Genomic DNA, 16584 nt, shown 5'->3' with positions numbered 1-16584 from the left:
GCGAAGGAACTCCCGAGAAAACATTTCAAATGATTTTCCAATGAAATAAAAAAGCCAAATGAACTCCTAATGAATTCGGCGAAAAAATTTCCTAGATAATTGCAGATAAATTTTCAAAAGATGCGTGGAAGATGTTTAGTATAAAATCCCAAACATAACACCAAATACATTCTTAAAGCAATTTCCGAAGGAGATCTAAAGATATGACCGGAGAAATTTACCAAATCCAAAGGAATTACTGAGATATTTACAAAAGAAGTCCTAATTGAAATAAATTGCAAAGCAACTTCTAAACAAATTTCCGGGAATATTGTTGTTAAGTGAATAAAATATTGCTATTTTTATATCCTAATCGATAGATCTCATTTTTATGAGCATAACGTGATATTATTGCGATCCAATTTCTTGGTTTTGATGGTTAAATAAACAATTCCTGGCCACCAAAAATTATGAAATTTTGGATTTCGACTTATTTGTGAACGGAGAATCTGATTATGAGATAATCTGAATAACCCTAAAGAACCCAACAACCGAAAAAATGTTTCGACGAAAACACAAATTTCTTGTATTATACGTACAAACCAGACTTGATTATCCGAAATTTACGAAGCAGAAGTTATGACTGATTACTACAATGTTGTTTTTACGTAAGTCAGATTCCCGAAGAAAAAAATCGAAGTTCCCTTACTCCAAATTCCGGCTTTTAACTGGATGGATAATATGTTCGTGAAGCTTAATGGAACTCATTATAATCGACTCCAAATTTTGTAGGGTTAAGAATCATAGTCACAATTTCTCTGTAAAAGTAAAAGTTGCCCACGTGGTAGTGTTCAACTAATGAAACAAAAACGTTAATGGCGACATTAATGTTGAGGTCAAACCAAAAATGCAAATATGTATCCTGATATTGCAATTTTAGGTATTTAGAACTCTTGAAAACTATTTTTGAAAGAGTTGTTATCATGCAATTAACCAAAGAGGATGTCACGATGAATACTAGTTACACGCAAATTTGAGAATATTTTATAGTTTCTGAGATTTACACTTCTAAAAGTTGCTCTGAAAAATATTCTTACGGACCTGATTTTTTCTAATCCACAAAACAAAAGGGTATTCGTGATGATTGTTGAGTTCAAACTGAACTGAAAATACAAATTCCATGTATTATACGCAATCAAGTTATCAAGCCTTCAAGCTTCACATGGCGGGGAAAGTGTTAAGTCAGTACAACGGTTGGGATTATCCAAAAAAAAAGAACTGTTCTTTAAAATATAGAGCATTTGAATTTGCTGGCTATTTTTTCCCGCGATGCAGTATATCATGATACTAAGAAATTGAGGGTAGATCGATATTTGCTTCTACAAAAAAAAAAGTAAAACAACCTGGAAACTACTGAAACTGGCACCCTCTAGGCACCCCCTAGGAAAAAATCCTAGATACGCCAATGATCCCAACAAAACTTCCTGGTGGATTCTTCCAGAAATTACTGAATAAATCCCAGCAGAATTCATGAAGCAATACCAGCGAGAATTTAAAAAAAAACTCAAGGTGATTTACAACCAGAATTACTAGGAACATGATAAGAAAATGTCCTCGTTGAAATCACTGAATGAATCACATCAGAACTTTTTGGACGAATCTCAGCTGTAATTACTGCCGTTTGCAACTCCTAAAAAACACGAGAAAGAGAAGGATGGAATAGGGGGGACATTCCATCTCTTCGATCCTGAAGAAATATTTGAGCATAATTCTGGAGAAATATTTGATGGAATCTGCGGCAGAGTATTTAAAAAAATCTTGAAAACAATTTCTGTAGAAATATTTACTGATTTCTTTAGGGATTAGTGAACAATCAGTAGAAGGATTTCTGAAAGTATATTCGTAATATTCGGATGTATCGTAAGCAAAATTTCTCGAAAAATTTCCGGAAAACTTTGTGGAATAATCCTCTGTGGAGTTCCTGGTTTTCAGAAGAATCCTTTGAAGAATTTATGAAAAATTCCTCAGAGACATTTGTTGAAGATGGCCATAGTTTATATTTTATAGAATATATAAAAATGAGTTCGGAGTTTCTTTGAGGCAACAAAACTCACGAACGGGTGAACCGATCAGCATGACTCTTGCATGGTTCGATTCGTAATCATGGCGTCTGTGTTTATAAGTAGTAAAAGTTGTGAAAATCATCTAAAAAGTAAGAAAATTGATAAAAACTTGATTTTTTTATGAACTGGGAAGAAAATCGACACGATCGCAATAAAACCGATCTAGAGTGCCGTGCTGGAATGAACCAAACAGTTGTCAAACCACCACAGATTGGCAAGACAAAGTTTGCCGGGACAGCTAGTTTTAGAACAACAAATTGACAAATTCCCAAAATTAATGAAGATGCATGAGAGAGAGCGAGTGACGACGATGGTCAATCAACAATGCTGCAGAAACAGACAAATTTGTAAATAGAGTTAGTAACAAAATACACGTTGAAATAGAAACTACGTTCGATTTTCATCTCTTCGGTCGGTCGATGACATCGTCCCAAAGTTTATTACCCTCCGGCGCGTGTGTTGACAAAACGGCAGAGTCCCCCGAAGAACGGGACTTAGAACATTTGGTGTTCTGGGGTGTACTACACGCGAAAAAATCCGTTCTGATAAACGTGAACAAACAAAAACAAATATGAGAACAAGCAAATATACACCGTGAACTGGAACTGGTTCCAGCTGTCAATATGGGCGTTCTAGAAACCATGTCATCTAGTTCACGGTGTACATTTCTTATTGTTGTTATCGTCAAGGAGAATGACATATCCTTTTCTAACCGGAATATCCGCATTTATCCGTTTCTAACCGTCGCTAACCGTGTCTAACCGCTGCTCACTTAGCAGCTCGCTTAGCAACGGTTAGCGACGGTTAGAAACGGATAAATGCGGATATTCCGGTTAGAAAAGGATATGTCATTCCCCTTGGTTATCGTTGCTATGCATAGTTCCCGTTTGTTCCCGTTGCCGTGACTGAAAGTTCACGTATATCGGAACGGATTTTTTTGCGTGTATCGCGTTTTTCGTGCATGTCGGTGCTAGTCTAGGACTAGCGAAGAAAGTCCTTCAAAATACGGCAATGCAAGTATCGCCACCAACATTCTTAAAATGATGTTTAAAGGAATCATGGAAGAAACTTAACGGGAAAAATCTGTGGCAAAATTCTAACGAAATCCTCAGAGAAACTCCTAGATGGATCCTTGGCGTAATTCCTGAAAAGAGTCTTGAAGGATTCTAGTAATTAGTCCTGGAGAATGCTTGGGAAAAAGATTGGAGGAATCCTCGGAGTAATCCCAGGACTAATCTTTGGAGAAATACATCGTAAAATTCATCGAGAAATTCCTAGAGGAATCGTTGTTATAGGGTATTGGTTCCCTTCTTAAGCATGTGGCTCCCATTTTCATCCTACGAAAAACAAAGGATTGAAGCGCTGTTTGTTTTGTTTCTTATTTTCGTGTTTTTTGTTAGAAGTGAGCACCCATGAAAACAAAAAGAACGGAATCAATCGGTGCCGTAATCGCTTGTTTTCGAATAGGATGAATATGGGAGCGTGAGATTACTGATGGCACATATACCCTAGTTCCTGAAATTATTGATAATTTTCTGGAGGAATCCTAGGGAGAAATTCCGAAGCAATCTCTTTTAGAACGCCTGAATAAAAGCTCTTAAGAAATGTCCAATGAATGTTCGTAGATATTCCTGGAATCATTATATGAAGAGCTTTTGAAAAATTCTGGTTGGAGCGTCGAGAGTCATATTCGGAGGATTCTTCGAGTGTGATGACAAACCACCAGGTTATATTGAATCTGGCATTGAACACACTACGCGAAAAACACTCAAAATATAGGTGAAATGCACGTTAACATAAATGCACACAAAATTAACGCCATAATGCACATATGAAAATTAACACAAGAAATGCTGCCAATAAGATGTATTTTTTGCATACAAGTCCTTGGCTATTCCAAAAGCAACAGGATTTAAAACGTCAATTCAATCTCTTTTCTATAACAGAAACAAATTGAATTCATTTTGTTTCATTTCCTGATGAGGAAAAACGCTAACCGCGGGGATAATTTGTCATTCGCGCGAACTCCATCCAATCTTCTCCATTTCTGGGTCACACGATTCACCCGTTACTTTACCGGATCAGGAAACACCAAGGAAAAAGAAGGAAAAACGTGCAAATTTATTTCCATTCCAACTTACACCTCGATATAGCCAGCCAGCGTACCATCACCCGTCGATTAACTTGATTTATGAAAGGGTTTTATCATGCCCGTCGCCCTCCTAATGGCTTCTCTTCAGAAAGCGCCTCTCTGGAAGCATAAACCAACCGTAACGTCATCCATCATTTGTCTCCTCGGGTGAAGTCCATCGCTACGCTACCCAACTGTCATGCCATACTGTTCCATCACTCTATGACGAGTATCCGCAACGCCACGCCATGCTGTGGCAGTATTTTTTGCTCCGCATTCAAGCCCATCATCCAATCTCGAATGTTTGCAACACTGAAAAACTTGATGCCGAAAAAACGATTAAAAACCAGCTGCTTTATCCAACACTTCTCCCCGTCAGCTTCCCATTATCCTCTTTCCGCTCATCCATGGCAACAGCCTAACCTAGCATAACAGAGAAAATCTCATAGCCTACTTTTCCGAGCGCTTTGCCACCAGTAAATCCTCAAAGGCTCCCAATCTCCTTTTCTCAGTGTTCCGTTTTCTGTTTTTCACACGCTTTCCCATCAAGCTGCTCACGTCTCTTATTCTCACGCTGTATTTTTATCTTGCTCTTGTTTCGTCTATCTGTAATCTCTTCTGGCTCTCGCGCATAACCATCAGACACAAGTTCGAGAAGGGTTGGAGGTACGCTAGTACAAGAATTTGCCAGAATGCCAACTGTTGTTTATGCCCCCAACCCCACCCCCGTAGATTTCCTTATATACGCCAAAATTTTAAAAAAATAAAATCTGGCCTCACTGATCCGCGCGTTCGACCGGATCTGTCAAAATTCCAGTCACGTACCGCCATCGGTGGTTGCACTGTTTTGCCCGACGAACCGCACAGAAACCACCACAACCATTCCACGGAGATTTCACTCTGTTGCATGCCCTTTTTAGTTCCATATTTACCTAGTAGCCCATTTGGTACCCCATTGCCTCCTTTGTTCCAATCGTAGGAAAATAACTACCAATTCAAAGAATGGGCAAAGTTTTCTGTCAGTGTAAATAACCGAAGTTTTTTGTTGTTGTTTTTTTTTGCTAGGCAAGCTTGTAGTTATAAAACACAAATCGTTCTTCTTGGTTTTCTACTCAGACTGTTTTGCTTTAGCGTAGTGCGTAAAAATGCTTCCATTAGCGTGATTGTTTGATGTTATAGTTTTTTTTGCGAAGTTTTCTCATAAATCACATCCAAACTAGAACATACGTATTTTCTCTCGAAAGCTATGTAAGAAAATTAATTATAGTGTGAATAACTAGTAATCACGTTAACAGGTCATAAGCGTAACTAGAACTGCTAGAAACTGCTTATTCTGGAGGGGCTAGGCCCCTCTGTCCACCCCCTATTTACGCCACTGTAAAACGCACGAATGAAAAAGAATAATATAACACTAGCACCTCTACTCAGCATATTGAGTCAATCATAACTAAGGTGACAAATGGTATTATCAGCGGGTTGTTCTCTTCGTCATGAGGGATTTTAGTGGGCCAAATTGCCTGGGAAGGTTGTGAAGCCAGCTTTGAGATGAACTGGTTTCAAAAAACCACCCTTGACTAAGAGAACAAAACTGCCGAAAATACCTAAGTTCCCCTAGATAAGTTTAAAATTCTCCGAAATTTCCAGGGGAAATTCTCCGGAATTTCTTTCCGGAATTTCCCGGGGAAAATCTCCGGAATTTCCAGGGGAAATTCTCCGAAATTTTGAGGGTAAATTCTTGAGAATTTTTAAGAGAATTTCTCTGGAATTTCCAAAGGATATGACAACCCGGTGATACCTGCTTTTTTTAATATTTTTGTTTCATAATTCATACGGGGGTTGGTCCAATGTTGCCAAAAATGCTTATTTACAAATCAATTAAAAAACACATCATATTGATACAACAACTTTAGGACCTTACTGAAAATTGGCAATTCTCCGAAATTTCCAGAGGAAATTCTCCGGAATTTCCAGAGGAAATTCTTCGGAATTTCCAGAGGAAATTCTCCGGAATTTCCAGAGGAAATTCTTCGGAATTTCCAGAGGAAATTCTCCGGAATTTCCAGAGGAAATTCTCCGGAATTTCCAGAGGAAATTCTCCGGAATTTCCAGAGGAAATTCTCCGGAATTTCCAGAGGAAATTCTCCGGAATTTCCAGAGGAAATTCTCCGGAATTTCCAGAGGAAATTCTCCGGAATTTCCAGAGGAAATTCTCCGGAATTTCCAGAGGAAATTCTCCGGAATTTCCAGAGGAAATTCTCCGGAATTTCCAGAGGAAATTCTCCGGAATTTCCAGAGGAAATTCTCCGGAATTTCCAGAGGAAATTCTCCGAAATTTCCAGAAGAAATTCTCCGGAATTTCCAGAGGAAATTCTCCGGAATTTCCAGAAGAAATTCTCCGGAATTTCCAGAGGAAATTCTCCGGAATTTCCAGAGGAAATTCTCCGGAATTTCCAGAGAAAATTCTCCGGAATTTCCAGAGGAAATTCTCCGGAATTTCCAGAGGAAATTCTCCGGAATTTCCAGAGGAAATTCTCCGGAATTTCCAGAGGAAATTCTCCGGAATTTCCAGAGGAAATTCTCCGGAATTTCCAGAGGAAATTCTCCGGAATTTCCAGAGGAAATTCTCCGGAATTTCCAGAGGAAATTCTCCGAAATTTCCAGAAGAAATTCTCCGGAATTTCCAGAGGAAATTCTCCGGAATTTCCAGAAGAAATTCTCCGAAATTTCCAGGAGAAATTCTCCGGAATTTCCAGTGGAAATTCTCCGCGATTTCCAGGGGAAATTCTCCGCGATTTCCAGGGGAAATTCTCCGCGATTTCCAGGGGAAATTCTCCGCGATTTCCAGAAGAAATTCTCTGGAATTTCCAGGGGAAATTCTCAGGAATTTCCAGGGAAAATTCTACGGAATTTCCAGGGGAAATTCTCCGGAATTTCCAGGGGAAATTCTCCGGAATTTCCAGAGGAAATTCTCCGGAATTTCCAGAAGAAATTCTCCGGAATTTCCAGGGGAAATTCTCCGGAATTTCCAGGGGAAATTCTCCGGAATTTCCAGGGAAAATTCTCCGGAATTTCCAGGGGAAATTCTCCGGAATTTCCAGGGGAAATTCTCCGGAATTTCCAGGGGAAATTCTCCGGAATTTCCAGGGGAAATTCTCCGGAATTTCCAGGGGAAATTCTCCGGAATTTCCAGGGGAAATTCTCCGGAATTTCCAGGGGAAATTCTCCGGAATTTCCAGGGGAAATTCTCCGGAATTTCCAGGGGAAATTCTCCGGAATTTCCAGGGGAAATTCTCCGCGATTTCCAGGAGAAATTCTCCGCGATTTCCAGGGGAAATTCTCCGCGATTTCCAGAAGAAATTCTCCGGAATTTCCAGGGGAAATTCTCCGGAATTTTCAGGGGAAATTCTCCGGAATTTCCAGGGGAAATTCTCCGCGATTTCCAGGGGAAATTCTCCGCGATTTCCAGGGGAAATTCTCCGCGATTTCCAGGGGAAATTCTCCGCGATTTCCAGGGGAAATTCTCCGCGATTTCCAGGGGAAATTCTCCGCGATTTCCAGGGGAAATTCTCCGCGATTTCCAGGGGAAATTCTCCGCGATTTCCAGGGGAAATTCTCCGCGATTTCCAGGGGAAATTCTCCGCGATTTCCAGAAGAAATTCTCTGGAATTTCCAGGGGAAATTCTCTGGAATTTCCAGGGAAAATTCTACGGAATTTCCAGGGGAAATTCTCCGGAATTTCCAGGGGAAATTCTCCGGAATTTCCAGAGGAAATTCTCCGGAATTTCCAGAAGAAATTCTCCGGAATTTCCAGGGGAAATTCTCCGGAATTTCCAGGGGAAATTCTCCGGAATTTCCAGGGAAAATTCTCCGGAATTTCCAGGGGAAATTCTCCGGAATTTCCAGGGGAAATTCTCCGGAATTTCCAGGGGAAATTCTCCGGAATTTCCAGGGGAAATTCTCCGCGATTTCCAGGGGAAATTCTCCGCGATTTCCAGGGGAAATTCTCCGCGATTTCCAGGGGAAATTCTCCGCGATTTCCAGAAGAAATTCTCCGGAATTTCCAGGGGAAATTCTCCGGAATTTCCAGGGGAAATTCTCCGGAATTTCCAGGGGAAATTCTCCGCGATTTCCAGGGGAAATTCTCCGCGATTTCCAGGGGAAATTCTCCGCGATTTCCAGGGGAAATTCTCCGCGATTTCCAGGGGAAATTCTCCGCGATTTCCAGGGGAAATTCTCCGCGATTTCCAGGGGAAATTCTCCGCGATTTCCAGGGGAAATTCTCCGCGATTTCCAGGGGAAATTCTCCGCGATTTCCAGGGGAAATTCTCCGCGATTTCCAGGGGAAATTCTCCGCGATTTCCAGGGGAAATTCTCCGCGATTTCCAGGGGAAATTCTCCGCGATTTCCAGGGGAAATTCTCCGCGATTTCCAGGGGAAATTCTCCGCGATTTCCAGGGGAAATTCTCCGGAGTTTCCAGGGGAAATTCTCCGGAATTTCCAGGGGAAATTCTCCGGAATTTCCAGGGGAAATTCTCCGGAATTTCCAGAGGAAATTTTCCGCGATTTCCAGGGGAAATTCTCCGCGATTTCCAGGGGAAATTCTCCGCGATTTCCAGGGGAAATTCTCCGCGATTTCCAGGGGAAATTCTCCGGAATTTCCAGGGGAAATTCTCCGGAATTTCCAGGGGAAATTCTCCGGAATTTCCAGGGGAAATTCTCCGGAATTTCCAGGGGAAATTCTCCGGAATTTCCAGGGCAAATTCTCCGGAATTTCCAGGGGAAATTCTCCGGAATTTCCAGGGGAAATTCTCCGGAATTTCCAGGGGAAATTCTCCGGAATTTCCAGGGGAAATTCTCCGGAATTTCCAGGGGAAATTCTCCGGAATTTCCAGGGGAAATTCTCCGGCATTTCCAAGGGAAATTCTCCGGCATTTCCAGGGGAAATTCTCCGGAATTTCCAGGGGAAATTCTCCGGAATTTCCAGGGGAAATTCTCCGGAATTTCCGAGGGAAATTCTCCGGAATTTCCGAGGGAAATTCTCCGGAATTTCCGAGGGAAATTCTCCGGAATTTCCGAGGGAAATTCTCCGGAATTTCCGAGGGAAATTCTCCGGAATTTCCGAGGGAAATTCTCCGGAATTTCCAGGGCAAATTCTCCGGAATTTCCAGGGGAAATTCTCCGGAATTTCCAGGGGAAATTCTCCGGAATTTCCAGGGGAAATTCTCCGGAATTTCCAGGGGAAATTCTCCGGAATTTCCAGGGGAAATTCTCCGGAATTTCCAGGGGAAATTCTCCGGAATTTCCAGGGGAAATTCTCCGGAATTTCCAGGGGAAATTCTCCGGAATTTCCAGGGGAAATTCTCCGGAATTTCCAGGGGAAATTCTCCGGAATTTCCAGGGGAAATTCTCCGGAATTTCCAGGGGAAATTCTCCGGAATGTCCAGGGGAAATTCTCCGGAATTTCCAGGGGAAATTCTCCGGAATTTCCAGCGGAAATTCTCCGGAATTTCCAGCGGAAATTCTCCGGAATTTCAAGCAGAAATTCTCCGGAATTTCCAGCGGAAATTCTCCGGAATTTCCAGCGGAAATTCTCCGGAATTTCCAGCGGAAATTCTCCGGAATTTCCAGCGGAAATTCTCCGGAATTTCCAGCGGAAATTCTCCGGAATTTCCAGCGGAAATTCTCCGGAATTTCCAGCGGAAATTCTCCGGAATTTCCAGCGGAAATTCTCCGGAATTTCCAGCGGAAATTCTCCGGAATTTCCAGCGGAAATTCTCCGGAATTTCCAGAGGAAATTTTCCGGAATTTCCAGGGGAAATTCACCGGAATTTCCAGGGGAAATTCTCCGGAATTTCCAGGAGAAATTCTCCGGAATTTCCGGGAGAAATTCTCCGGAATTTCCAGGAGAAATTCTCCGGAATTTCCGGGAGAAATTCTCCGGAATTTCCAGGAGAAATTCTCCGGAATTTCCGGGAGAAATTCTCCGGAATTTCCAGGAGAAATTCTCCGGAATTTCCAGGAGAAATTCTCCGGAATTTCCAGGGGAAGTTCTCCGGAATTTCCAGGGGAAGTTCTCCGGAATTTCCAGGGGAAGTTCTCCGGAATTTCCAGGGGAAATTCTCCGGAATTTCCTGGGGAAATTCTCCGGAATTTCCAGGGGAAATTCTCCGGAATTTCCAGGGGAAATTCTCCGGAATTTCCAGGGGAAATTCTCCGGAATTTCCAGGGGAAATTCTCCGGAATTTCCAGGGGAAATTCTCCGGAATTTCCAGGGGAAATTCTCCGGAATTTCCAGGAGAAATTCTCCGGAATTTCCGGGAGAAATTCTCCGGAATTTCCAGGGTAAATTTTTTGGAATTTCCAGAGGAAATTCTCTGGAATTTCCAAGGACAATTTTCGGGAATTTTTAAGGAAAACTCTCGGGAATTTCCAATGGAAACATAAACCGTACTGAAGTTGTTACCAACTCTCGACAGATTATTGCCAATTAAGCGTTGCAAACCGTTCTGTTCTGAACTATACATGGTAACCAAAGCGAAAAGCAACTTCTTCTAGCAGATGGAGTAGTTTTTCATATCTCCACTATAAGTGGGTCATCACCGCACCCATTATACTTGTCCAGTGTTCAAAGCAAGAGCAGGATAAAGCATAAGCTCCATCTCGAATCGCTACCCGAAGCACACTGCAGTTGTGCAGAACCCGCACAAAAAGTTACCAGTTCACCCCCCCCCCCATCTCTGAACCGAATGCAGTCGACGCAGAGCTGTCAGGGTCAGGGGAGACGTAAATTGAATGAAACATGATGGTCGATCAACTGCAGCATCCGAGAGTTTTATTATTGTGATTGAGTTCATAATTGGTTAGAGCTGTGCAAAGTTTGACGAATATGGAATCTGAAATATGGAAGATGTTTTCAATAAACTGTTTGGCATAATTAGATGAGGACGGAAAGTTGAAGTGTTTTATGTTTCAAAAGGGTCCACAGCCACAGGCCCAAGATGGCCCAACATGGCCCAAGAGCACATATTTGATCTTCTTATGTTTTATTTCGAAAGGTTTATCAGGAGCGTTCCAGAACCATTTCCGTTAGATTGAAACACATAGTAACACCCCTGTAAATTACCTAAAATCCCTTGAAGCTCTTCAGAAAGCGTTTGGAACCTTTTGGAACATGTTGACCCTTCGGAAACTCCCTGAAATCCAGCGAACTCCTGATGAAAACAATAGATTCCTCGAGATAATTTCAGAAGAAATTTGTGGATAAAATGGTTAAAATTTGTCCGGGTTTTCCGCTGAACATTCATGAAATTTAATAGGAAATTCTATTGGAAATTAAGTCAGAAATTTCTTCACGAACTTATCGTGGATTCCCACCACAATTTCTTTAGCATTTTCTATTACAAATTCCTTTTTGATTTCAGAGTTTTGTGAATCTCCCCTAGCAGTCACGTTAGAACAAGTATTTGTTAAATGTTTCTTCTTTATTGTGATCGACCAGCAACTTTTCCAGAGATTGCAGCAGGGATCCACCAGAAATTCTCTTTGGATTTCGTGAAAACGACAACACCGCACTACAAAACTTCAGCTATAAACTCATCTTTAATATTTTTCTTAGTCTTGCTTATCGTTCTAGATTCAAATACTTCCCCAACGACATTTATTCCTTCATTATTATATTTGTAAGAATGATGAATATTTTTTTAGAATTTTCCAAGTTACATCGGTAAAATATATAGGATATATATAGAGTAGACGTTCGCTCGGTGCAAAATGTTTAACTGACATGCTTTTTAACTGCAAGTCCACTAAGTGCAACAATTTTGCAGTTATCGCACCGCTATCTGTCAAAAACAAAACGTCAACAGAGTTGCAATGTTTTTCGGATGCACTACAGCTGCATTGCGATTCTTCGAATGAGTGTAATCAGTTTCGTACCTTTTTATTCCGCCCTAATTGCTTATCCTTTGACAGATACGCGTATTTTGACTACCACTTGTAATCTTCCTCAGTGTCAGTTATCCACAGTGGATAACTGACACTGAGGAAGATTACAAGTGGTAGTCGAAATACGCGTATCTGTCAAAGGATAAGCAGATAGGGCGGAATTAAAAGGTACGATCCATCGGTAGTTATCCACAGTGGATAACTGACACTGAGGAAGATTACAAGTGGTAGTCGAAATACGCGTATCTGTCAAAGGATAAGCAGATAGGGGGGAATTAAAAGGTACGATCCATCGGTAGTTATCCACAGTGGATAACTGACACTGAGGAAGATTACAAGTGGTAGTCGAAATACGCGTATCTGTCAAAGGATAAGCAGATAGGGCGGAATTAAAAGGTACGAAACTGATTACACTCATTCGAAGAGGGTAGGCTTAGAGGGTTCGAAAAGTCGGTACAAGGTGCATTGCGATGTTTTTGAGTGCATTCTGGCTGCGTCCAACAGCAATTGACAACCGTTTGACTGCTGTCAGTTGTTGCAGTTAGCGAATTTCATTTGGTTGTTGAAACGTAAACATGTTGCACTTATCGAACGTCTACTGTATATGAAGGGTGTCCCGTGTCCGACCAAGTTTCGATATTCAGGGATTAGTTGGCGCTGGAACTGCCAGTATGTTATCAAAGATTTTTCCTTCTTTGAATCATAGGCTGTTCTTTCTAGTTATACTGATGCGGGAAACGATGGCATAGTCACTTCAGTTTTTTATTTATTTTTGGAACCCCTACAGAAAAAAAAACTTTGAAACTCCCCTAAAACGCACTGAAGTACTCCTGAAGCATCCATAACTCTATTAAAACCCCCTTGAAATACCCGTAATCAATTTTAAGTGTACTGAAACCAATTGGCTTCTTTAGCGGTGTTGAGATAGTCTCATATTCTGAATCTACATGCCAAACTGAGCCGAAATCCAAATTTTCATGAATTTTGGAGCCCGGGAACCTATTTAAAAATCAGTGTGAAGCGATTTGTCGAATCACCCCTTGTCGCATTTTGTACTGCGCGGAGCTGTCAAGCAGTTGCCCAGCTGTCGAAAGGTGATTTCAAAAAATCTCCTTGTAATTGATTTTGGGTATCAAAATAAAGTTCTAAAAATCTGAAAAAAATCATAGTGGCTCAGAAAAAAATGCGCTTTTGTATAAAATCAAATAATAAATAATTTATTCTAAATTTAAAGACCCAATTGGAGAGCCTTTAAAAGGCTTCAAAATCCCCTAAAGTAGCGTTTCTCAAACTATGGGTCGCGTCCCATTGGTGGGTTGTGGGATAATTTCCGGTGGGTCGTGAAAGTTCAGCTGATATCAAAATAAATGCTATAGTCCTTAAGGACAGACTTGTTAGAAACCCAAAATGGCCGCCACAATGGCCGATTTCGGCACCTACTCACTATTTCGAGCGCACAAATCTTGTCGTAAACAAAACTACCCAGGTAACCACTAAGCACTGTTCTGAGCATTATAACAGCCATTAAACAGCTTTTCAGTGCTAAATAGCTCTATATAAGCATTCCTAATGCTTATGGGCACTATAACCAGTAAGAACTAAATTAAGCCCTGTAAGCCTATATAAAGCCTACAAGCTGTAAAGAAGTTTGTCAGTGCTGTCACAGGGCTTGGAGCACATGACGTTTATATCAATCAAAATAGATTTCGACCAAAACAGACTCGAGTCGGTCATGATCAATGCATTTTAAACATCCATGTCGGACGGGATTGGCGGAACGGGATTATTTTTGTTGTTGGAATGTTTATCGGAATGGTGTTGTTAAATAGATAATGGAATCTGGTTATGTTAATTATTCCATTTTTTTTCAATCAAGACAAACTCCAGCTCGTTTCCCTATTCTTCTGAAACGTTTCCCGAAAATTTATATAAACATTGCTTCTCCTGCTTCATTTCCTGCGTTCGTCACCACCAAGCTTACCACTGAATCATCCTCATCCCATATCATTTTCAACCCTCAAAATGCCCAAACTGTTTTGTTTTTCATGGTTTAAATACTAGTTTGATCACACCATTCCCATGGTGCATTGGTGGAGCAGATGAGAAAGGGAACAGACTTAGACTTGATCAGGAACCCGGAGGACAACAGCTAGAATCTGGATGAAGTAGCAAAAAAGCAACTTCAATGGAAGCGAAGGAAGTTAGAAAAAAACAGGAGATAAACAAAATATTTTTTTTTCTTTTTTCTTTGTCTCACTTTTGACAACTTTCGCTCCAGAGACTTGGTACGATATTTCAAAGTTGGCCGTATATCAGCCGAATAATTCGCCAAAAGTGGCTTTTGAGCAGCTCTATAAGAGGATATAGAACCAATTAGCTTTGTTAGCCAGGTTCTACATTCGACTATAGAGCCGACTTAATGCCATTTTTACGGCTTAATGGTTACTTGGGTAGTGCACCTGATCTTTTTATTTTAAGCTTATTACAAGTGAGCAAGAACAGAATAATGAAATTCACTGTTGTTTAAAGTTTGCTTCTTGAGATTTGTGCGTCTGAAGTTCTGATGCACGGTTGGGGCGGGATTTCAAGACGTTTGTACTTAACTCTCGAGCAGTCGCGTGTTTGACTTTCTGCAACGACGCCACGCTCACGCTATGTACCAAAAGCGTGCATTTTTCATGGTGCGTGTACTCAGTACAGGACGCGGCCGCTCCCGGGTTAATTAGATCCTATTGTAAAATTATTTTGCTTCTTGTAAAGAGATCTCTTACCAATTCTACCAAAATCCGAAGGAAAAACTCACATTTTTGCGAGTTTGTCGGGAGTGGGACTCGATCCTAGGTCTTCGGCGTGATAGCCACGTGCTTTAACCATCACACCAGGTCCGCTCCACGGAATGTTGAAGTAATTATCAATATTCTCAACACGTCTCTGAAATTATGAAGTTGCTACAAAAAAATTGAAAAGTTTAAAGAGTGTTCGTATTTTTTTCGTAATTTCTGCAAGGTCCTAAAATGGACCAAGAAAAAATAAATTCAAAAAATGATGTAAATGTCTACGATAAAAAAAAATCAATTAGTAATCTAATCAAACGAAACTTTTTATTGTGACTTTTGTCATTATACGAGCACTTGCGGTGCAATAAGTTTTAGTAGTACGTCTAAGATGTATATCGTTTTAGTTTTTGTCTTTGTTGTACATAGTCTAGTAAAGTACACCTATCCATGTAGTTTTGTTTTTTTTTACATCGTTATCCACACTTTTATGTCCTATTCGCATCATTCTCCTCCTTCAACCAACCCAACAGAGTATGTAGTAAAGTAGACGATAGACGACCAGTATAGAGTAGAGTCCAACTTTGATTACCCCAGCCAGTTGCCTTCAGTTGACCTCGACGACCGCCATTGACCAACTCCAACCTTCGTTGCTCTTTTAGACTTGCCCTGTTCGGTAGCGATGTGGTGCCCTCTGTCCTCTAGAGTCTAGAGTGATGATAGTAGTAGGTGGTTCGGGGGAGTCGGTACAAAATGCGCCACTGGGGTAGAACAATTGTTCACTATAGCCATTACAACTTAGTCCTGACGTTGTACCTACACACTAAGTTTTTTTCGCCGAATCTCGGCAATCCGATTGCCGAGATTGGCACCGCCGAGTGCTCGGCAATCACCTCAGCAAAAATGAGATTTGCCGAGACCTCGGCAATCACAGAAATGACAGCTAACGATATTTTGCCGAGATTCTCAGCAAAAATATTTGCTGAACGCTCAGCAAAATAATTTTCCAGCGAAAATGAATTTGCTGAATCTCGGCAATTTGTTTTATTTTGGTTTTGGGATGAAAAAAATATTTGAAATAAAATCAAGAACTTTGCGCACGCATGGTAACACAATAAAGAAGTCATAACTCGTAACTGGTATATTGTTTGTTTTTACAATTAATTAATAAAAATATTTAGTTTGTTGCCGGCGGTGTTCTTTTCTTTTTTCACTTCAAGAACAGCATCAAATTAGCTCCTCGGAAAACAGCATCAAATTAGCGTGGTTGCTAGAAAATGAAATGGGGTGCGTTATAAGCTGTTATAAGCAATCATTTACTTACAGAAGTATTATATTTTTGCATACAATAGTTATTTACCTTTGAGAAAACACTTCAAGCACCTTCAGCAAAATGTAAGATTGATTTGTTTTGCTTTTTCACTGAGGCATGGCGGCTGCAAAAGTGACAGTTGTATTGCCGAAATTCGGCAATGGATGACATAATTGCTGATATCTCGGTAATCTGATTAACTGATTTCGGTAAAATCTTTGAATACCGATGGGTTCAGCAAAAAATGCTGTCAGTTTTCGAAGCTTTCAATCAATTTGCTGATGTTTCGGTAAACTCTTTCGAACAATCTCGGCAAAAACG

The 16584-nt window shown here is 40.8% G+C and overlaps 1 protein-coding gene across 8 annotated transcripts in view; it reads left to right on the top strand.

Moving 5' to 3' along the window:
* LOC115269089 (diacylglycerol lipase-alpha) overlaps window positions 1–16584 on the top strand; it is a 430920-nt gene that overhangs the window by 352275 nt on the left and 62061 nt on the right. For 5 of the 8 annotated variants that reach the window (XM_062844784.1, XM_062844785.1, XM_062844786.1 and 2 more), the window contains exon 10: window positions 4876–4899. The exons of the other annotated variants lie outside the window; for them this stretch is intronic. In XM_062844784.1, the coding sequence (XP_062700768.1) occupies window positions 4876–4899 (24 nt within the window). The remainder of the gene's footprint in view (window positions 1–4875; window positions 4900–16584) is intronic. 8 annotated transcript variants of the gene reach the window in all.

Source organism: Aedes albopictus, chromosome 1 (assembly GCF_035046485.1).
Source record: "Aedes albopictus strain Foshan chromosome 1, AalbF5, whole genome shotgun sequence".
Lineage (NCBI taxonomy): Eukaryota > Metazoa > Arthropoda > Insecta > Diptera > Culicidae > Aedes > Aedes albopictus.
This window is presented reverse-complemented; position numbering and strand designations above follow the sequence as displayed.